Source organism: Elephas maximus, chromosome 17 (assembly GCF_024166365.1).
Source record: "Elephas maximus indicus isolate mEleMax1 chromosome 17, mEleMax1 primary haplotype, whole genome shotgun sequence".
Taxonomy (NCBI): Eukaryota; Metazoa; Chordata; class Mammalia; order Proboscidea; family Elephantidae; genus Elephas; species Elephas maximus.
In genome coordinates this window covers 46,355,810-46,378,220 of record NC_064835.1, presented here as the reverse complement: position 1 = coordinate 46,378,220, position 22,411 = coordinate 46,355,810, and the positions used below count along the sequence as shown (strand labels likewise).

At 41.1% G+C, this 22,411-nt stretch overlaps 1 gene segment (V, D, J or C); it reads right to left on the bottom strand.

Annotated features, from left to right (window-relative positions):
* LOC126060265 (immunoglobulin kappa variable 4-1-like) overlaps positions 1 to 21,934 on the bottom strand; it is a 51,717-nt gene extending 29,783 nt beyond the window's left edge. The window contains 1 exon segment of the V gene segment in view: positions 21,878 to 21,934. Within this exon segment, the coding sequence occupies positions 21,878 to 21,926 (49 nt within the window).
* Positions 21,935 to 22,411: the final 477 nt, after the last annotated feature.

Sequence of the window (22,411 nt, the reverse complement as noted above, 5' to 3'; positions counted from 1 at the left end):
TTTTCCCTAGTTTTTCTGTTATTGATTTCTAGTTTCATTGCCTTGTGGTCTGAGAAGATGCTTTGTAATATTTCGATGTTTTGGACTCTGCAAAGGTTTGTTTTATGACCTAATATGTGGTCTATTCTAGAGAATGTTCCATGTGCACTAGAAAAAAAGTATATTTTGCAGCAGTTGGGTGGAGAGTTCTGTATAAATCAATGAGGTCAAGTTGGTTGATTGTTGTAAGTAGGTCTTCCGTGTCTCTATTGAGCTTCTTATTGGATGTCCTGGCCTTCTCCAAAAGTGGTGTGTTGAAGTCTCCTACTATAAATGTGGAGGTGTCTATCTCACTTTTCAATTCTGTTAAAATTTGATTTATGCATCTTGCAGCCCTGTCATTGGGTGCATAAATATTTAATATGGTTATGTCTTCCTGATCAATTGTCCCTTTTATCATTATATAGTGTCCTTCTTTATCCTTTGTGGTGGATTTAAGTCTAAAGTCTATTTTATCAGAAATTAATGTTGCTACTCCTCTTCTTTTTTGCTTATTGTTTACTTGATATATTTTTTTCCATCCTTTGAGTTTTAGTTTGTTTGTGTCTCTAAGTCTAAGGTGTGTCTCTTGTAGGCAGCATATAGATGGATCGTGTTTCTTTATCCAGTCCGTGACTCTCTGTCTCTTTATTGGTGCATTTAGTCCATTTACATTCAGCGTAATTATAGATAAATAAGTTTTTTGTTTTTTTTTTTTAAATTTTTATTAAGCTTCAAGTGAACATTTACCATTCCAATCAGTCTGTCACATGTAGGTTTACATACATCTTACTCCCTTCTCCCACTTGCTCTCCCCCTATTGAGTCAGCCCTTATAGTCTCTCGTTTCGTGCCAATTTTACCTTCTTCCCTCTCTCTCTATCTTCCCATCCCCCCTCCAGTCAAGAGTTGCCAACACACTCTCCTGTGTCCACCTGATTTAATTAGCTCACTCTTCATCAGTATCTCTCTCCCCCCCACTGACCAGTCCTTTTCATGCCTGATGATTTGTCTTCGGGGATGGTTCCTGTCCTGTGCCATCAGAAGTTCTGGGGAGCATTGTCTCTGGGATTCCTCTAGTCGCAATCATACCATTAGGTGTGGTCTTTTAATGAGAATTTGGGGTCTGCATCCCATTGGTCTCCTGCTCCCTCAGGAGTTGTCTGTTGTGTTCCCTGACAGGGCAGACATCGATTGTGGCCAGGCACCAACTAGTTCTTCTGGTCTCAGGATATTGTAGGTCTCTGGTTCAAGTGGCCCTTTCTGTCTCTTGGGTTCTTAGTTGTCATGTGACCTTGGTGTTCTTCCTTTGCCTTTGCTCCCGGTGGGTTGAGACCAATTAATGTATTTTAGATGGCTGCTTGTTGGCATTTAGGACCCCAGGTGCCACAATTCAAAGTGGGATGCAGAGTGTTTTCATAATAGAATTGTTTTGCCCATTGATTTAGAAGTCCTCTCAAACCAAGTTCCCCAGACCCCAGCCCCTGCTTCGCTATCCTTTGAAGCTTTCATTTTATCTCGGAAACCTCTTTACTTTTAATCCTGTCCAATTAGGCTGACCTTCCATGTTTTGAGTGTTGTCTTTCCCTTCACCCAAAGCAGTTCCCATCTACAGATTGATCAATAAAAAGCCCTCTCCCTCCCTCCCTCCCTCCCTCCCCCCTTTGTAACCACAAAAGTATGTGTTCTTTTCCGTTTTTTCTATTTCTCAAGATCTTATAATAGTGGTCTTATACAATATTTGTCCTTTTGCAACTGACTCATTTCGCTCAGCATAATGCCTTCCAGATTCCTCCATGTTATGAAGTGTTTCAGAGATTCGTCACTGTTCTTTATCGATGCGTAGTATTCCATTGTGTGAATATACCACAATTTATTTACCCATTCGTCCGTTGATGGACATCTTGTTTGCTTCCAGCTTTTTGCTATTGTAAACAGAGCTACAATAAACATGGGTGTGCATATATCTGTTTGTGTGAAGGGTCTTGTATTTTTAGGGTATATTCCGAGGAGTGGGATTTCTGGGTTGTATGGTAGTTCTATTTCTAACTGTTTAAGATAACGCCAGATGGATTTCCAAAGTGGTTGTACCATTTTACAACCCCACCAGCAGTGTATGAGAGTTCCAGTCTCTCCGCAGCCTCTCCAACATTTATTATTTTGTGTTTTTTGAATTAATGCCAGTCTAGTTGGTGTCAGATGGAATCTCATCGTAGTTTTAATTTGCATTTCTCTAATGACTAATGATCGAGAGCATTTTCTCATGTATCTGTTGGCTGCCTGAATATCTTCCTTAGTGAAATGTGTGTTCATATCCTTTGCCCACTTCTTGATTGGGTTGTTTGTCTTTTTGTGGTTGAGTTTTGACAGAATCATGTAGATTTTAGAGATCAGGCGCTGGTCTGAGATGTCATAGCTGAATATTCTTTCCCAGTCTGTAGGTGGTCTTTTTACTCTTTTGGTGAAGTCTTTAGATGTGCATAGGTGTTTGATTTTTAGGAGCTCCCAGTTATCGGGTTTCTCTTCATCATTTTTGGCAATGTTTTGTATTCTGTTTATGCCCTGTATTAGGGCTCCTAGGGTAGATCCTATTTTTTCTTCCATGATTTTTATCGTTTTAGTCTTTATGTTTAGGTCTTTGATCCACTTGGAGTTAGTTTTTGTGCATGGTGTGAGGTATGGGTCCTGTTTCATTCTTTTGCAAATGGATATCCAGGTATGCCAGCACCATTTGTTAAAAAGACTATTATTTCCCCAATTGACTGACACTGGTCCTTTGTCAAATATCAGCTGCTCATAAATGGATGGATTTATATCTGGATTCTCAATTCTGTTCCATTGGTCTATGTGCCTGTTGTTGTACCAGTACCAGGCTGTTTTGACTACTGTAGCTATATAATAGGTTCTGAAATCAGGTAGAGTGAGGCCTCCCACTTTCTTCTTCTTTTTCAGTAATGCTTTGCTTATCCGGGGGTTCTTTCCTTTCCATATGAAATTAGTGATTTGTTTCTCTATTCCCTTAAAGTATGACATTGGTATTTGGATTGGAAGTGCGTTGTATGTATAAATGGCTTTTGGTAGAATAGACATTTTTACTATGTTAAGTCTTCCTATCCATGAGCAGGGTATGTTTTTCCATTTAAGTGTGTCCTTTTGAATTTCTTGTAGCAGAGTTTTATAGTTTTCTTTGTATAGGTCTTTTACATCCTTGGTAAGATTTATTCCTAAGTATTTTATCTTCTTGGGGGCTACTGTGAATGGTATTGATTTGGTTATTTCCTCTTCGGTGTTCTTTTTGTTGATGTAGAGGAATCCAAGTGATTTTTGTATGTTTATTTTATATCCTGAGACTCTTCCAAACTCTTCTATTAGTTTCAGTAGTTTTCTGGAGGATTTCTTAGGGTTTTCCATGTATACTATCATGTCATCTGCAAATAGTGATAGCTTTACTTCCTCCTTACCAATCTGGATACCCTTTATTTCTTTGTCTAGCCTAATTGCTCTGGCTAGGACTTCAAGTACGATGTTGAATAAGAGTGGTGATAAAGGGCATCCTTGTCTGGTTCCCGTTCTCAAGGGGAATGCTTTCAGGTTCTCTCCATTTAGAGTGATATTGGCCGTCGGCTTTGCATATATGCCCTTTATTATGTTGAGGAATTTTCCTTCAATTCCTATTTTGGTGAGAGTTTTTATCATAAATGGGTGTTGGACTTTGTCAAATGCCTTTTCTGCATCAATTGATAAGATCATGTGGTTTTTGTCTTTTGTTTTATTTATGTGATGGATTACATTAATGGTTTTTCTGATATTAAACCAGCCTTGCATACCTGGTATAAATCCCACTTGATCAGGGTGAATTATTTTTTTGATGTGTTGTTGGATTCTATTGGCTAGAATTTTATTAAGGATTTTTGCATCTATGTTCATGAGGGATATAGGTCTAAAATTTTCTTTTTTTGTAATGTCTTTACCTGGTTTTGGTATCAGGGAGATGGTGGCTTCATAGAATGAGCTGGGTAGTATTCCGTCTTTTTCTATTCTTTGAAATACCTTCAGTAGTAGTGGTGTTAAGTCTTCTCTGAAGGTTTGGTAGAACTCTGCAGTGAAGCCGTCTGGGCCAGGGCTTTTTTTTGTTGGAAGTTTTTTGATTACCGTTTCAATCTCTTTTTTTGTTATGGGTCTATTTAGTTGTTCTACTTCTGAATGTGTTAGTTTAGGTAGGTAGTGTTTTTCCAAGAATTCATCCATTTCTTCTAGGTTTTCAAATTTGTTAGAGTACAATTTTTCGTAGTAATCTGAAATGATTCTTTTAATTTCATTTGGCTCTGTTGTGATGTGGTCCTTCTCGTTTCTTATTCGGGTTATTGGTTTCCTTTCCTGTTTTTCTTTAGTCAGTCTAGCCAATGGCTTATCAATTTTGTTAATTTTTTCCAAGAACCAGCTTTTGGCTTTGTTAATTCTTTCAGTTGTTTTTCTGTTCTCTAATTCATTTAGTTCAGCTCTAATTTTTATTATTTGTTTTCTTCGGGTGCCTGATGGATTCTTTTGTTGCTCACTTTCTATTTGTTCTAGTTGTAGGGACAGTTCTCTGATTTTGGCTCTTTCTTCTTTTTGTATGTGTGCATTTATCGATATAAATTGGCCTCTGAGCACTGCTTTTGCTGTGTCCCAGAGGTTTTGATAGGAAGTATTTTCATTCTCGTTGCTTTCTAAGAATTTCCTTATTCCCTCCTTGATGTCTTCTATAACCCAGTCTTTTTTCAGGAGGGTATTGTTCATTTTCCAAGTATTTGATTTCTTTTCCCTAGTTTTTCTGTTATTGATTTCTAGTTTCATTGCCTTGTGGTCTGAGAAGATGCTTTGTAATATTTCGATGTTTTGGACTCTGCAAAGGTTTGTTTTATGACCTAATATGTGGTCTATTCTAGAGAATGTTCCATGTGCACTAGAAAAAAAGTATATTTTGCAGCAGTTGGGTGGAGAGTTCTGTATAAATCAATGAGGTCAAGTTGGTTGATTGTTGTAAGTAGGTCTTCCGTGTCTCTATTGAGCTTCTTATTGGATGTCCTGGCCTTCTCCAAAAGTGGTGTGTTGAAGTCTCCTACTATAAATGTGGAGGTGTCTATCTCACTTTTCAATTCTGTTAAAATTTGATTTATGCATCTTGCAGCCCTGTCATTGGGTGCATAAATATTTAATATGGTTATGTCTTCCTGATCAATTGTCCCTTTTATCATTATATAGTGTCCTTCTTTATCCTTTGTGGTGGATTTAAGTCTAAAGTCTATTTTATCAGAAATTAATGTTGCTACTCCTCTTCTTTTTTGCTTATTGTTTACTTGATATATTTTTTTCCATCCTTTGAGTTTTAGTTTGTTTGTGTCTCTAAGTCTAAGGTGTGTCTCTTGTAGGCAGCATATAGATGGATCGTGTTTCTTTATCCAGTCCGTGACTCTCTGTCTCTTTATTGGTGCATTTAGTCCATTTACATTCAGCGTAATTATAGATAAATAAGTTTTTTGTTTTTTTTTTTTAAATTTTTATTAAGCTTCAAGTGAACATTTACCATTCCAATCAGTCTGTCACATGTAGGTTTACATACATCTTACTCCCTTCTCCCACTTGCTCTCCCCCTATTGAGTCAGCCCTTATAGTCTCTCGTTTCGTGCCAATTTTACCTTCTTCCCTCTCTCTCTATCTTCCCATCCCCCCTCCAGTCAAGAGTTGCCAACACACTCTCCTGTGTCCACCTGATTTAATTAGCTCACTCTTCATCAGTATCTCTCTCCCCCCCACTGACCAGTCCTTTTCATGCCTGATGATTTGTCTTCGGGGATGGTTCCTGTCCTGTGCCATCAGAAGTTCTGGGGAGCATTGTCTCTGGGATTCCTCTAGTCGCAATCATACCATTAGGTGTGGTCTTTTAATGAGAATTTGGGGTCTGCATCCCATTGGTCTCCTGCTCCCTCAGGAGTTGTCTGTTGTGTTCCCTGACAGGGCAGACATCGATTGTGGCCAGGCACCAACTAGTTCTTCTGGTCTCAGGATATTGTAGGTCTCTGGTTCAAGTGGCCCTTTCTGTCTCTTGGGTTCTTAGTTGTCATGTGACCTTGGTGTTCTTCCTTTGCCTTTGCTCCCGGTGGGTTGAGACCAATTAATGTATTTTAGATGGCTGCTTGTTGGCATTTAGGACCCCAGGTGCCACAATTCAAAGTGGGATGCAGAGTGTTTTCATAATAGAATTGTTTTGCCCATTGATTTAGAAGTCCTCTCAAACCAAGTTCCCCAGACCCCAGCCCCTGCTTCGCTATCCTTTGAAGCTTTCATTTTATCTCGGAAACCTCTTTACTTTTAATCCTGTCCAATTAGGCTGACCTTCCATGTTTTGAGTGTTGTCTTTCCCTTCACCCAAAGCAGTTCCCATCTACAGATTGATCAATAAAAAGCCCTCTCCCTCCCTCCCTCCCTCCCTCCCCCCTTTGTAACCACAAAAGTATGTGTTCTTTTCCGTTTTTTCTATTTCTCAAGATCTTATAATAGTGGTCTTATACAATATTTGTCCTTTTGCAACTGACTCATTTCGCTCAGCATAATGCCTTCCAGATTCCTCCATGTTATGAAGTGTTTCAGAGATTCGTCACTGTTCTTTATCGATGCGTAGTATTCCATTGTGTGAATATACCACAATTTATTTACCCATTCGTCCGTTGATGGACATCTTGTTTGCTTCCAGCTTTTTGCTATTGTAAACAGAGCTACAATAAACATGGGTGTGCATATATCTGTTTGTGTGAAGGGTCTTGTATTTTTAGGGTATATTCCGAGGAGTGGGATTTCTGGGTTGTATGGTAGTTCTATTTCTAACTGTTTAAGATAACGCCAGATGGATTTCCAAAGTGGTTGTACCATTTTACAACCCCACCAGCAGTGTATGAGAGTTCCAGTCTCTCCGCAGCCTCTCCAACATTTATTATTTTGTGTTTTTTGAATTAATGCCAGTCTAGTTGGTGTCAGATGGAATCTCATCGTAGTTTTAATTTGCATTTCTCTAATGACTAATGATCGAGAGCATTTTCTCATGTATCTGTTGGCTGCCTGAATATCTTCCTTAGTGAAATGTGTGTTCATATCCTTTGCCCACTTCTTGATTGGGTTGTTTGTCTTTTTGTGGTTGAGTTTTGACAGAATCATGTAGATTTTAGAGATCAGGCGCTGGTCTGAGATGTCATAGCTGAATATTCTTTCCCAGTCTGTAGGTGGTCTTTTTACTCTTTTGGTGAAGTCTTTAGATGTGCATAGGTGTTTGATTTTTAGGAGCTCCCAGTTATCGGGTTTCTCTTCATCATTTTTGGCAATGTTTTGTATTCTGTTTATGCCCTGTATTAGGGCTCCTAGGGTAGATCCTATTTTTTCTTCCATGATTTTTATCGTTTTAGTCTTTATGTTTAGGTCTTTGATCCACTTGGAGTTAGTTTTTGTGCATGGTGTGAGGTATGGGTCCTGTTTCATTCTTTTGCAAATGGATATCCAGGTATGCCAGCACCATTTGTTAAAAAGACTATTATTTCCCCAATTGACTGACACTGGTCCTTTGTCAAATATCAGCTGCTCATAAATGGATGGATTTATATCTGGATTCTCAGTTCTGTTCCATTGGTCTATGTGCCTGTTGTTGTACCAGTACCAGGCTGTTTTGACTACTGTAGCTATATAATAGGTTCTGAAATCAGGTAGAGTGAGGCCTCCCACTTTCTTCTTCTTTTTCAGTAATGCTTTGCTTATCCGGGGGTTCTTTCCTTTCCATATGAAATTAGTGATTTGTTTCTCTATTCCCTTAAAGTATGACATTGGTATTTGGATTGGAAGTGCGTTGTATGTATAAATGGCTTTTGGTAGAATAGACATTTTTACTATGTTAAGTCTTCCTATCCATGAGCAGGGTATGTTTTTCCATTTAAGTGTGTCCTTTTGAATTTCTTGTAGCAGAGTTTTATAGTTTTCTTTGTATAGGTCTTTTACATCCTTGGTAAGATTTATTCCTAAGTATTTTATCTTCTTGGGGGCTACTGTGAATGGTATTGATTTGGTTATTTCCTCTTCGGTGTTCTTTTTGTTGATGTAGAGGAATCCAAGTGATTTTTGTATGTTTATTTTATATTCTGAGACTCTTCCAAACTCTTCTATTAGTTTCAGTAGTTTTCTGGAGGATTTCTTAGGGTTTTCCATGTATACTATCATGTCATCTGCAAATAGTGATAGCTTTACTTCCTCCTTACCAATCTGGATACCCTTTATTTCTTTGTCTAGCCTAATTGCTCTGGCTAGGACTTCAAGTACGATGTTGAATAAGAGTGGTGATAAAGGGCATCCTTGTCTGGTTCCCGTTCTCAAGGGGAATGCTTTCAGGTTCTCTCCATTTAGAGTGATATTGGCCGTCGGCTTTGCATATATGCCCTTTATTATGTTGAGGAATTTTCCTTCAATTCCTATTTTGGTGAGAGTTTTTATCATAAATGGGTGTTGGACTTTGTCAAATGCCTTTTCTGCATCAATTGATAAGATCATGTGGTTTTTGTCTTTTGTTTTATTTATGTGATGGATTACATTAATGGTTTTTCTGATATTAAACCAGCCTTGCATACCTGGTATAAATCCCACTTGATCAGGGTGAATTATTTTTTTGATGTGTTGTTGGATTCTATTGGCTAGAATTTTATTAAGGATTTTTGCATCTATGTTCATGAGGGATATAGGTCTAAAATTTTCTTTTTTTGTAATGTCTTTACCTGGTTTTGGTATCAGGGAGATGGTAGCTTCATAGAATGAGTTGGGTAGTATTCCGTCTTTTTCTATACTTTGAAATACCTTCAATAGTAATGGTGTTAAGTCTTCCCTGAAGGTTTGGTAGAACTCTGCAGTGAAGCCATCTGGGCCAGGACTTTTTTTTGTTGGGAGTTTTTTGATTACCGTTTCAATCTCTTTTTTTGTTATGGGTCTATTTAGTTGTTCTACTTCTGAATGTGTTAGTTTAGGTAAGTAGTATTGTTCCAAGAATTTATCCATTTCTTCTAGGTTTTCAAATTTGTTAGAGTACAATTTTATGTAGTAATCTGATATGATTCTTTTGATTTCATTTGGTTCTGTTGTGATGTGGTCCTTCTCGTTTCTTATTCGGGTTATTTGTTTCCTTTCCTGTTTTTCTTTAGTCAGTCTAGCCAATGGTTTATCAATTTTGTTAATTTTTTCAAAGAACCAGCTTTTGGCTTTGTTAATTCTTTCAATTGTTTTTCTGTTCTCTAATTCATTTAGTTCAGCTCTAATTTTTATTATTTGTTTTCTTCGGGTGCCTGATGGATTCTTTTGTTGCTCACTTTCTATTTGCTCAAGTTGTCGGGACAGTTCTCTGATTTTGGCTCTTTCTTCTTTTTGTATGTGTGCATTTATCGATATAAATTGGCCTCTGAGCACTGCTTTTGCTGTGTCCCAGAGGTTTTGATAGGAAGTATTTTCATTCTCGTTGCTTTCTAAGAATTTCCTTATTCCCTCCTTGATGTCTTCTATAACCCAGTCTTTTTTCAGGAGGGTATTGTTCATTTTCCAAGTATTTGATTTCTTTTCCCTAGTTTTTCTGTTATTGATTTCTAGCTTCATTGCCTTGTGGTCTGAGAAGACGCTTTGTAATATTTCGATGTTTTGGATTCTGGAAAGATTTGTTTTATGCCCTAATATGTGGTCTATTCTAGAGAATGTTCCATGTGCGCTAGAAAAAAAAGTATATTTTGCAGCAGTTGGGTGGAGAGTTCTGTATAAGTCAATGAGGTCAAGTTGGTTGATTGTTGTAAGTAGGTCTTCCGTGTCTCTATTGAGCTTCTTACTGGATGTCCTGTCCTTCTCCGAAAGTGGTGTGTTGAAGTCTCCTACTATATATGTGGAGGTGTCTATCTCACTTTTCAATTCTGTTAAAATTTGATTTATGTATCTTGCAGCCCTGTCATTAGGTGCGTAAATATTTAATATGGTTATGTCTTCCTGATCAATTGTCCCTTTTATCATTATATGGTGTCCTTCTTTATCCTTTGTGGTGGATTTAAGTCTAAAGTCTATTTTGTCAGAAATTAATATTGCTACTCCTCTTCTTTTTTGCTTATTGTTTGCTTGATATATTTTTTTCCATGCTTTGAGTTTTAGTTTGTTTGTGTCTCTAAGTCTAAGGTGTGTCTCTTGTAGGCAGCATATAGATGGATCGTGTTTCTTTATCCAGTCCGTGACTCTCTGTCTCTTTATTGGTGCATTTAGTCCATTTACATTCAGCGTAATTATAGATAAGTAAGTTTTTAGTGCTGTCATTTTGATGCCTTTTCATGTGTGTTGTTGGCCATTTCATTTTTCCACATGCTTTTTTGTGCTGAGACGTTTTTCTTAGTAGCTTGTGAGATCCTCATTTTCATAATGTTTAACTTTGTGTTTATTGAGTCGTTACGTTTTTCTTGGCTTTTTTCTTGAGTTATGGAATTGATATTCCTTTTTGTGGTTACCTTTTTATTTACCCCTATTTTTCTAAGTAAAAACCTAACTTGTATCCTTCTATTTCGCCTTGTATCACTCTCCATCTGGCAGTTCAATGTCTCCTATATTTAGTCCCTCTTTTTGATTATTTTGATCGTTTATCTATTGATTTCCATGATTTCCTGTTGTGTGTATTATTTTGTTTATTTATTTATTTTTTAGAATTAGTCTTAATTTGTTTGTTTTTGTGCTTTCCCTGTTTGAGTTGCGTTGATATCAGGACGTTCTGTTTTGTGACCTTGTATTGTGCTGGTAGCTGATATTATTGGTCATCCGGCCAAACAATCTCCTTTAGCATTTCTTGCAGTCTTGGTTTAGTTTTTGCAAATTCTCTAAACTTGTGTTTATCAGTAAATATCTTAATTTCTCCTTCATATTTCAGAGAGAGTTTTGCTGGATATATGATCCTTGGTTGGCAGTTTTTCTCCTTCAGTGCTCTGTATATGTCGTCCCATTCCCTTCTTGCCTGCATGGTTTCTGCTGAGTAGTCTGAACTTATTCTTATTGATTCTCCCTTGAAGGAAACCTTTCTTTTCTCCCTGGCTGCTTTTAAAATTTTCTGTTTGTCTTTGGTTTTGGCAAGTTTGATGATGATATGTCTTGGTGTTTTTCTTTTTGGATCAATCTTAAATGGGGTTCGATGAGCATCTTGGATAGATATCCTTTCTTCTTTCATGATGTCAGGGAGGTTTTGTGTCAGGAGTTCTTCAACTATTTTCTCTGTGTTTTCTGTCCCCCCTCCCTGTTCTGGGACTCCAATTACTCGCAAGTTATCCTTCTTGATAGAGTCCCACATGATTCTTAGGGTTTCTTCATTTTTTTTAATTCTTTTATCTGATTTTTTTTCAGCTATGTTGGTGTTGTTTCCCTGGTCCTCCAGAAGTCCCAGTCTACATTCTAATTGCTCGAGTCTGCTCCTCTGACTTTCTATTGCGTTGTCAAATTCTGTAATTTTATTGTTAATCTTTTGGATTTCTACATGCTGTCTCTCTATGGATTCTTGCAACTTGTTAATTTTTCCACTATGTTCTTGAATAATCTTTTTGAGTTCAACAGTTTTATCAGTGTGTTCCTTGGCTTTTTCTGCATTTATCCTAATTTCATTTGTGATATCTTTAAGCATTCTGTAAATTAGTTTTTTATATTCTGTATCTGATAATTCCAGGATTGTATATTCATTTGGGAAAGATTTTGATTCTTTTGTTTGGGGGGTTGGAGAAGCTGTCATGGTCTGTTTCTTTATGTGGTTTGATATGGACTGCTGTCTCCGAGCCATCACTGGGAAACTAGATTTTCCAAGTAGTCAGCTAAAAAAAAATGCAGTCAGATCCCTATCTGAATTCTCTCTCTGGCTCCGGGTATTCGGATGTTAATGGGGTCGCCTGGGGAGGGTGGGGGAGGGATCTGAGAGCTAGGAGTGTAGCACCACAGAATATAGAGCTGAACAACACGTTCACGCTCTGCCCCCGTTCGCCAAAATCCGGGCTGGACGGGTCCCTGGCTGGGACACTGCTTTCCTTGTTCAGAAACCAGTCAATTCCTCCTGGGGACTTCCTCCGGTGCGCGGCACCGCTCGTGGGCACTGGGTGGGCGTTTCCCGCACGAACGGGTGGGCCCGCCCCCAGGGTCTATTCAGGCGATTATAATTAGGTCCCGCGGTCACGCCCCGCCTGTGCGCGCGCCCAAATCCCAGCGGGACGACTTCCGGGTTAAGACGCTGCTTTCCCTGTACGGGAACCAGTCACTTCCTCCTCGGGACTTCTCCTTCCAGAGCGCCACACCTCTCGCGCGAACTGGTTTGGGGTCACCTGCACGGCCAGGTGGGCCCACCCCCTGGGTCAATTCAGGGCAATAAAAATGGACTCCGTGCTCACGCCCTGCTCGTGCGCGCGCCCAAGCCCCGGCAGGACGGCACCCCGTCTGGGACGCTACTTTCTGCGCTTCGGGACCAATCAGTTCCTCCGCACGGCCCGGTGGGCCCGCCCCCTGGGTCAATTCAGGGCAATAAAAATGGACTCCGCGCTCACGCCCCGCTCGTGCACGCGCCCAAGCCCCGGCAAGACGACACCCTGTCTGGGACGCTACTTTCTGCGCTTCGGGACCAATCAGTTCCTCCTGGGGACTTCTCCTTCCGGTGTGCCACACCTCTCGTGCAAACTGGGAGGGCGTCACTCGCACGACCAGGTGGTCCCGCCCCCTGGGTCAATTCAGGGTAATAAAAATGGACCCCGCGCTCATGCCCCGCCCGCGCGCGCCCGCGCGTGCCCAGATCCCAGCGGAATGGCTGCCCGTCTGGGATGCTGCTTTCCCTGTTTTGAGACCAGACACTACCGGGGATTTCTCCCTCTGGTGTGCCGTGCCACACGCGCGGACTGGGTGTGCGTCCTCCCGCACGAACGTGTGGGCCCCGCCCTGGGGTCACTTTAGGGAAATATAGTTGACCCCCCACCCGCTCGCGCCCCGTCGGCTTCTCGCCTAACTCCCGGCAGGACGGCACCCCAGCTGGGACGCTGTTCTCCCCCCTCCCAGATCAGTCACTGCCTCCCGGGTGCTTCTCCCTCCGGCTGCGCCCCTACGCCGCCCGTGCCAACCTGCTAGGCTTCCTCCCGGGATGGGTTCGGGGGGGAAGGGGTGGGCCCCCTTTCTGTGCCGTCTGCCCCGCTGGGCTCTGCCCCCGATCGAGCTCCGAAGGTCACCTGCCTGGTGCGCTGGCTCCTAGTTCTGAAAACAGTCGCTGTCTGCCCGTATTTGTTTGTTTTCCGTCTCTAAGTCTGTGCTTGTTGTTCAGAGTTCGTAGATTGTTATGTATGTGATCGATTCCCTTGTTTTTCCGAGTCTTTGTTGCAAGAGGGATCCGCGGTAGCATCCACCTAGTCCGCCATCTTGGCCCCCGCCTTCCTCCATTTTATTTTTGACAATTTCTCATTTTCTGAGACTTGAACTTCATACGTTCCACATTTCAATTATTAATGGATGTTCAGATGTTTCTTCTCATTTTCAGTCATGCCACATCACCACAACAATGTCCCGAAAGCTTGACTCCATGCGTGTCATTAAGGTCAACTCTAAGGAGGCAGCTCTTCCCCAGTCGTCTTTTGAGTGCCTTCCAGCCTGAGGGGCTCATCTTCTGGCACTGTAACAGACATTGTTCTCCTGCTATTAATAAGGCTTTCACTGGCTGATTCTTTCAGAAGCAGACCACCAGGTCCTTCTTCCTAGTTTGTCTTGGTCTGGAAGCTCAGCTGAAATCTGTCCACTGTGGTGACCCTCCTGGTATTTGTATATCAGCAGCATAGCTACCAGCATCACAGCAATATGCAAGCCCCCACAGTATGACAACCTGACAGACGTGAATTCTGTATCTAATTTCTGGAAGTTTTTTTTTTTTCAGAAATGAAGTACCCTGCTTTTAGTTTTTGTGCCTTGCATGCAATATAAAGTTTATCATTTATTTCTTTAAATAAACTCACATAGCTCCCAAATCTGAAGTGTGAAGAGAATGCCTTTTGTTCTCTGTTATTTCAGTTGCATCACCTTCATATTCATATCCCAGTTATCTCGTGTTCTTGGCTGTTAAGGATCTCTGACTTCTTGGGGGTATCAGTTTTTGAAAAATTATTTGTGAGGTGTCCTGAGGATTTATGATGGGTGTGCCCTCTTCTGGGGCAGCTTCCATTTGTTGGACCTATCTGTTGTGCTTGGTTGGAGAGCTCCAGAATCACCTAGACCATAGACACCTGGAGTGAAACTCCTTGGAAGGTTGACTTTCAGACACAACTTCCCAAGGAAATCTTGCTTATTTTCTTCTGTCCATTTCCACAACGACCCTAGAGCCCTTTGATCATTTCCTAGGAGCTGTGGGAAGGATAGGTTCGCTTTCTTTGCTTCACACTGACTTTGGGGTTATAGCCCTCCCCTCTTGGCTCTAGCACAACATAGGTTTCCTAAGGGCTCCCCAAATGGGTAACTTCTGGGCCTGTCTTCCATTTCCCTGGATCTTACATACCCTAGAATTAAATCTTTAGTGTATACAGTGACCTTAAACTGTCCTTCAGGATAAAAAGTGGCTTTAGAGTTCAGAGATTTTTTGGCCATAAATTATCAAAAAGTGAGTCAAAAGTTCTCCATTGTCATATGTACGTTGAACTCATTTCAATTTTTTTTTTCCTTATTTCAAATAGAAACTCTTCTTAAGAGAAGCTTATGTTTGTAGTTTTAGAGCTTCTTAGTTGATATTAGAGCTTCTAAGTTGAGTATTTTGTCTTTTCTAGTCATTGATTTACATTGGTTAGTTTCACAACGCACCGCCCTTGTACTTTGCTTCCATATTCAATGATGGCTTTGCATAGACCCTCCAGGCCATGTCTGGGTGCTCATATTTTATAAATGGGGACTTTGCAATGTGAGCTAATCCTTTTCAGGCAGATGAAGGTAGCAAGATGCTGTCACAGGCTCCTGTCCTCACGTTCCTGTTGCTCTGGGTGTCTGGTGAGAAATGAAAAGTGCTTCAATCCCTTTAGAGAAGTTTCATTGTAGAGCTGAAAAATGATATTAGGACATATTGGTAAATAATCGGTTAATGATGTGTGACATGTATTCCACTGAAATGCACATTTAAAATGGTGTATTTTAATATGCCTAGGAAAAAGTGTATGTATGTATGTATAGTAATGGTTCTCTGTGATCGCAGTGTCGGTGGGGACATCAGTGTATGTATGTATGTATAGTAATGGTCCTCTGTGATCGCAGTGTCGGTGGGGACATCATGGTAACACAGTCTCCTGTCTCCTTGACTGTGTCTCCAGGAGGAATGGTCACCGTCAGTACAAGTCCAGCCAGAGTGTTAGCAGTGTTTTAGCCTACTACTGGAAGGAAGCAGCGCAGGCTCCTAAGCTGCTTATCTCGTTTGCATCCCACTAGGCATCTGAGATCCCTGAGGGGCTTCTTGCCAGTGGGTCTGGGGCAGACTTCACTCTCACCATCAGCAGCTTCCAGGCTGAGGATGAGGCAGGTTTTTGCTGTTAGCAACATTATGGCTGCCCTCTCACAGTGCTTCAGCCTGGAACACAAGCCTCCTCCCAGGGCTGGAGGCCTGTGAGTCTTCACTGCACCAGCTGCTTCCTTCCTCCACAGTCCTGAACATGCACACTTCCTCTATCTGCCCAAGAAGGCTCATTTCCCAGACATGGAGTTTTCTCTCCAGAGTGATCCTCCTATTCAGATAGGCCTACATTTTGAAATGAGATATCAAATAAATGCTACAAGCCAACCAGGCCTGTCCTCTTGTCCCCGTTAGAGACCATTGGTTTGGTCTTCCTTCTCTCCCTGATTACATAGCATCTCTGGCTTATGCTCGTGTGTCTGACACTTTAGGTTCCAGAGGGCAGATCCTGCTGAGGAGGTACCAGAATCTCTGCTGTCTCCGAGGAGAGACAGTCTCCCTAGCTGCATGGCCAGTCAGAGTCTCATCTACACTGACTGGAAACACTACTCGGGTTGTCAGCATAAACAGGAGCTGGGACATTCGGGCCTCGTTTACCACACTTCCTCCACACATGTGGTTGGGATGCTGAACAGGTTTCAGTAGCACTTGCAGATTAATACAGGCTTGAAAGAAAGGCCTGGTGATCTACTTCTGAAAAATCAGCCAGTGAAAATCCTATGGATCACAACAGTCAAATATTAGTTTCTTGCATTGTCATGACTCAGGGCCTGACAAGATGACAACTAACGACAAGAAAGAACCATGATTTTCTTCAGTCACGAAATTAATCTTGAGTGCCCAAGGGATTAATTTAAAGAAGTAATGAAAAAGAACACGGAAAAGCTGGCCCTTGTTTCTAGAGTGGTAGGGTTAATGAATTAGAGACTGGCCTTTGAAAGAACGAGTGCCACTGAGAGAAATGGAGAGAGGAGAAAAGGGCAATAAATGGGAGCTTAGAGCAGGAAAACACCTTCATTGACATTGCCCAGGAAGGCCTGGTTAGAAAACAGAATCCATGGAAGGAAAAGTAAGAGAGGAAGATTACCTCCTGTGAGGGAAGTTTTAAACATGAAGGGCCCAGATTCAATACTGGGTTAGGCCCAGAGCTGTGAGGGGTAACTGCAGAGAAAGGAAAGAGTCCAGGAAAATCAGGAATTAAAATGAGAATGTTCTGGAGTAAAGAAGGCACAAGGAAGACAGAACTAATCTTTCAGGGTATAAAACTCACTGCACCCTTCCCCAAATCAGTCATGTGATCTATCCTTGTAAAACAAGTAGGTTCTTGTGATATGAAAACTCCTGGCAAAGCCTACAAGAGATTTTTAGAGCATTCTTTTTTCTATAATTTCCCACAAAAGGGGATCGAGAAGAAGCCACATCCCTTCATTTTCTCCTGGAACTTCCAAATACTCCAAGGAATTAGTCAGGAGATGTAGCCTTTGGGGCAGAGAGAGGAAACGTGCATGGTCAGGGCTGAGCAAAAAGGAAGCAGCTGGTGCAGTGAAGACTCGCTGGCCTGTATCCCTCAGGAGGAGGTTTGTATTGCTGAAGTACCTTGGGAGGTAGGTTATTATTTCCCCAATTACTTCTTGTTGAGAAAAAAAGGAGATATAGGAATTTTAAAAGTTGGGTTTAAAAAAACAAAAACAAAAATAAACTGAAATATGTAGAAAGTAGAATTTATTCCATCAACTAATAGAATGATACAGAATAACAGAAATGTTTTTCTTTCTAAACGTAAGAATTTTAAGACTGTGTCTATATTTATACCTACTTCCATGGAGGGTAATCCAACTGAATGTGGAAATCATCGAACAATATGCATTCAAAAGTGGTTACAGCAGTATATTGGGAGGGAACTGCCAGAAATGCAAGTCAGATTCAGACAACAACGTGGAACTAGGGATATCCTTGCTAATGTCAGATGGAGACTGGCTAAAAGCAGATAATACCAGAAACTTATTTACATGTGTTTTATTGACTATGCAAAGGCATTCAACTGTGTGGTTTGTATACATTATGGATAACATTGCAAAGAACGGGAATTCCAGAACACCTAAATGTGTGCATGAGGACCTGTACATAGATCAACAGGCAGTCATTCAAAGACAATAAGGAGATGCTGCATGGTTTAAAGTCTAAAAACGTGTGTCACAGTTGTATCCTTTCACCATACTTATTCAGTCTATATGCTGAGCAAATAATTTGAGAAGCTGGATTATATGAAGAAGAATGAGGAATCAGGGTTGGAGGAAGACTCTTTAGCAACCTGCATGATGCAGATGACACGAACTTGTTTGCTGAAAATGAAGAGGACTTGAAGAATTTACTGATGAAGATCAAGGACCATAGCCTTCAGTATGAATTACACTTCAACAAAAATCTTCACAACTGGGCCAATAAGTAACACCATGATAAATAGACAAAATACTGAAATTATCATGGATTTCACTGTCCTTGGATCCACAATCGATGTCCATGGAAGCAACATTCAAGACATCAAAGGATGCATAGTACCAGGCAAATTGGCTGGAAAAGACCTCTCTAAAGTGTTAGAAAGCACAGACCTCACTTCAAAGACTAAGATGCATGTGAACCAAGCCATGATGTTTTCAATCACCTCCTATGTATGTGAAAGTTGGGCAATGAATAAGGAAGACCAAAGAAGAATTGATGACTTTGAATATTGTGTTGGTGAAGAATATCGAACATACAGTGGACTTCCAGAAGGAACAAATTTGTCTTGGAAGAGGTACAGCCAGAGTGATCTTTAGGAGGGAGGGTGGCGAAACTTTGTCTCACATACCTTGGATATGTTCGCAGGAGGGATCAGACCCTGCAGAAGGACATCATGCTTGGTAAAGTAGAGGGTCGATGAAACAGAGGAAGACCGTCAACGAGACGGATTGACTCAGTGGCTGCAAAATGGGCTCAAGTATAAGAAGAATTATGAGGATGGCCTAGGACTGGGCAGTGTTTCATTGTGTTGTTCATACGGTTCCTAAGAGTTGGAACTGACTGGACAGCACCTAACAACACAATAACAAAAATGAGCAACAGACTGATAAGATTTTTTTTTTTTTTTGGCAACTTAAAAAAGAGAAATGTAAAATGGTTAGTATAACTATTAATATTCAAGGTGAAAAAACTTCGATGAAGATCTAATACTGTCAAATATTGAAATATATTCTTATCAGTCAGGGATTTTGATTGCAAACAAGAGAAACCAACGAAGTCTAAATTAAGCAGAAAATGAAACGATTACTGGGTGTCATGAAGATGTGACTAAAAGTCTACAGAACACAGTGTAGAAAATGTACATGAAACCAGCTGGCAAAAGCACAGTTCATGATAAATCAGAGAAAGAGGTTGTATATGATCCCACCACCAGCACTGATGGACTGGCTCCACCAGCACTGGACACCAGTGATGGAAAATTGGATATTGGAAGCCTCTGCTACCATTCTGTTTGGAAACATTGTTGACTCTGTGAATTGAGCATTAGTACCATTTCCTCAAAACAATTTCAGTAAGTGCTCTTCAAGAATATATTTCCATTCCCAGAGAGTGTAATCAACCAAAATCAAACCCATTACCATTGACTTGGTTCCAATTCCTAGCAACCACATGTGTTACAGAGCAGCCCTGAGCTCCACAGGGTTTTCTGTGCTGTAATCTTCATGGAAGCAGACCACTAAGCCTTTCTTCTGGGGCCCAAATGGGTGGGTCCCACCTGCCAAGCTTTAGGTTATTAGCTGAGCACAAACGGTCTGCAGCACTCAGGCACCTTCAGCAATTATGGCAGGAAAACTAAAATATAACTATTGTCATCAGAGAATCCAAAAAAAACATATTTGCCATATTCAAATAGTACTGCCCTATTCAAGAAGTAAGAAACGTGCAGTTTAGAAGTTTTTGAACCACAATCCTTTGATCTAAGAATTTCACCATTACACTCCGTGGTTCTTTGCATAAATGTTCGCTTGGCACACCCCAACCTGAGCTCACACCTGATGACCTGAACCTCAAAAGAGCTAAGAAGTATAGAAAGTATTGAACCAGTGTGTGCTTTCTTGTGTATGTTCTCAACAGCAACAGCAAAAAAATGCAACCTTTTTCCATTGAGTTGATTACAACACATAGTGACATATAGGACAGAGTAAAACTGCCCCCAAAAGTTTCCAAGGTACACCCAGTAGATTTGAACTGCTAACCTTTTCATTAGCAATCATAGCTCTTAACCACTTTGCAACCAGTGTTCCCACAAACAAATGGAATAAATTAAAAAAAAAAAGCTATGAAATAGAGTTTCTTGGGGGATGGAATCTGAGCAACATCACAGAGAGAAGTTGTAGGGCTGGCACCACCCACATGCTAGGCTTCTGATCTACTATGTTGCAGGTGAGACAAAATCTAGACATGGAGTTTTCTCTCCAGAGTGATCCTCCTATTCAGATAGGTCTACAATTTGAAAAGAGATGTGAAATAAATGTTACAAGCCACACAGGCCTTTCCGCATTTCCCGGTTAGAGGCCATTTTGGTTTGATTTCCCTTCTATCCCTGATGGCACATATCTCTGGATCATCCTCAGTTCCCTGTCATTTTAGTTTCTAGCGGGCAGATCCTGCTCACTAGGTGCCAGAATGTCTGCTGTCCTCCAGGAAAGAAAGTCTCCATTAGCTGCAGGGCCAGTAGGAGTCCCCTCTACACTGACTGGAAACACTACTTAGGCTGGCTTCTGCATAAACCTGAGGACGGACCCACAGGCCTCATTTACCTCACTTCCTCTATCCATGTTGTGATGCTGAACAGATTTCAGCAGCACTTTCAGACTAATAGAGACTAGAGAGAAAGGCCTGGTGATCTACTTCTGAAAAATCAGCCAGTGAAAATCCTATGGATCACTACACTCAGATCTTATTTCTCTTTGGGTTGTCATGACTCCAGGGCTGACAAGATGGCAACTAACAACAAGACAGAACCATGATTTCCTTCAGTCACGAAATTAATCTTGGGTGCCCAAGGGATTAATTTAAAGAGGAAGTAATGAAAAAGAACATGGAAAAGCTGGCCCCTGTTTCTAGAGTGATAGGGTTAATGACTTAGAGAGTGGCCTTTGAAAAAATGTGTGCCACTGAGAGAAATGGAGAGAAGAGAAAAGGGCAGTAAAATGGGAGCTTAGAGCAAGAAAACACCTTCATTACCATTGCCCAGGAAGGCTTGGCTGGAAAACAGAATCCACTGAAGAAAAAAGTAAGAGAGGAAGATTACCTTCTGTTAGGGAAGTTTTAAACATGAATGGCCCAGATTTAATACCGGGTTAGGTCCAGAGCTGTGAGGGGTAATTGCAGAGAAAGGAGAGTGTCCAGGAAAATAAGCAATTAAAATGAGAATGTTCTGGAGTAAAGAAGGCACAAGGAAGACAGAACTAATCTTTCAGGGTATAAAACTCACTGCACCCTTCCCCAAATCAGTCACGTGATCTATCCTTGTAAAACAAGCAGGTTCCGGTGATATGAAAACTCCCGACAAAGCCTACAAGAGATTTTTAGAGCATTCTTTTTTCTATAATTTCCCACAAAAGGGGATCCAGAAGAAGCCACGTCCCTTCCTTTCTCATCTAACTTCCAAATACTCCAAGGAATTAGTCAGGAGGTGTGGTCTTTGGGGCAGAGAGAGGAAGCCTGCAAGTTCAGGGCTGAGCAGAAAGGAAGCAACTGGTGCAGTGAAGACTCACTGGCCTGTAGCCCTAGGGGGGAGGTTTGTGTTCGAGGCTGAAGCATCGTGGGAGGTACGTTCTTACCCTGGTGACAATAATAAACTGTGGCATCATCAGCCTGGAAGTTGCTGATGGTGAGAGTGAAGTCCGTCCCAGACCCACTGCCACTGAACTGGTCAGGAACCCCAGATGCCCGGTACGATACCCCGTAGGTGAGTAGCTTAGGAGCCTGTCCTGGTTTCTGCTGGTGCCCAGATAAGTAGTTGCTCACACTCTGGCTGGCCTTGCAGTTGATGGTGACCGTTTCTCCTTGAGACTTAGCCAGAGAGGCTGGAGACTGGGTCATCACAATGTCCCCACTGGCACCTGCAATCAGAGTGGACAGTTACCATGCATACATATACATACACACATTTTCACACATACGTTAAAATATACCATTTATACCACAACATCTAGTGATATTACATACCAGCAAATAATTGGTTCCATTTTGTAAATAACTGTCATTTCCCACTATTTGTTAAAGTCGTCTTTCATCTCTAGGAAGATACTACTGTACAGAGATTGAAACACTTTTAATTTCTCACCAGAGGCCCAGAGCAACAGGGACATGAGGACCAGAGTGTGTGGCACCATCTTGCTGCCCCTGCTTGCCCGATGCAGATCAGCTCCCATAGCAAAGGCCCTGTTTATAGTATCTGAGCAGCCAGCCTGGTGTTGGAGGGGCCTATGCAAAGCAGTCAGTGAATTGAAAGCAAATTACATGGACGATAGGTTGTGAAACAAGCCAATGTACTTCAAGAGCCAAATATATCACATAAAGTATAATTTTGTGACTAGAAAAGACAAAGCAGGATCATAGAAGGTCTAATATCACTCAAAAAAAAAAAAAAGGAAAACTTGCAGTCCAGTGGTTTCCAACTCATGACAACCACATGTGTTACACAGTAGAGCTGCTCCATAGGGTTTTCTTGCCTCCATTCTTTCAGAAGCAGGCTGAAAGGCTTTTCTTCCAGGGCAACACTGGGTGTGTTCAAACTCCCAACCTTTAGTTTAGCAGCCCATCACAACTGCTTGAAACACCTATAATCTAATGAATAGCTTCAATTTTAACCCAAAAA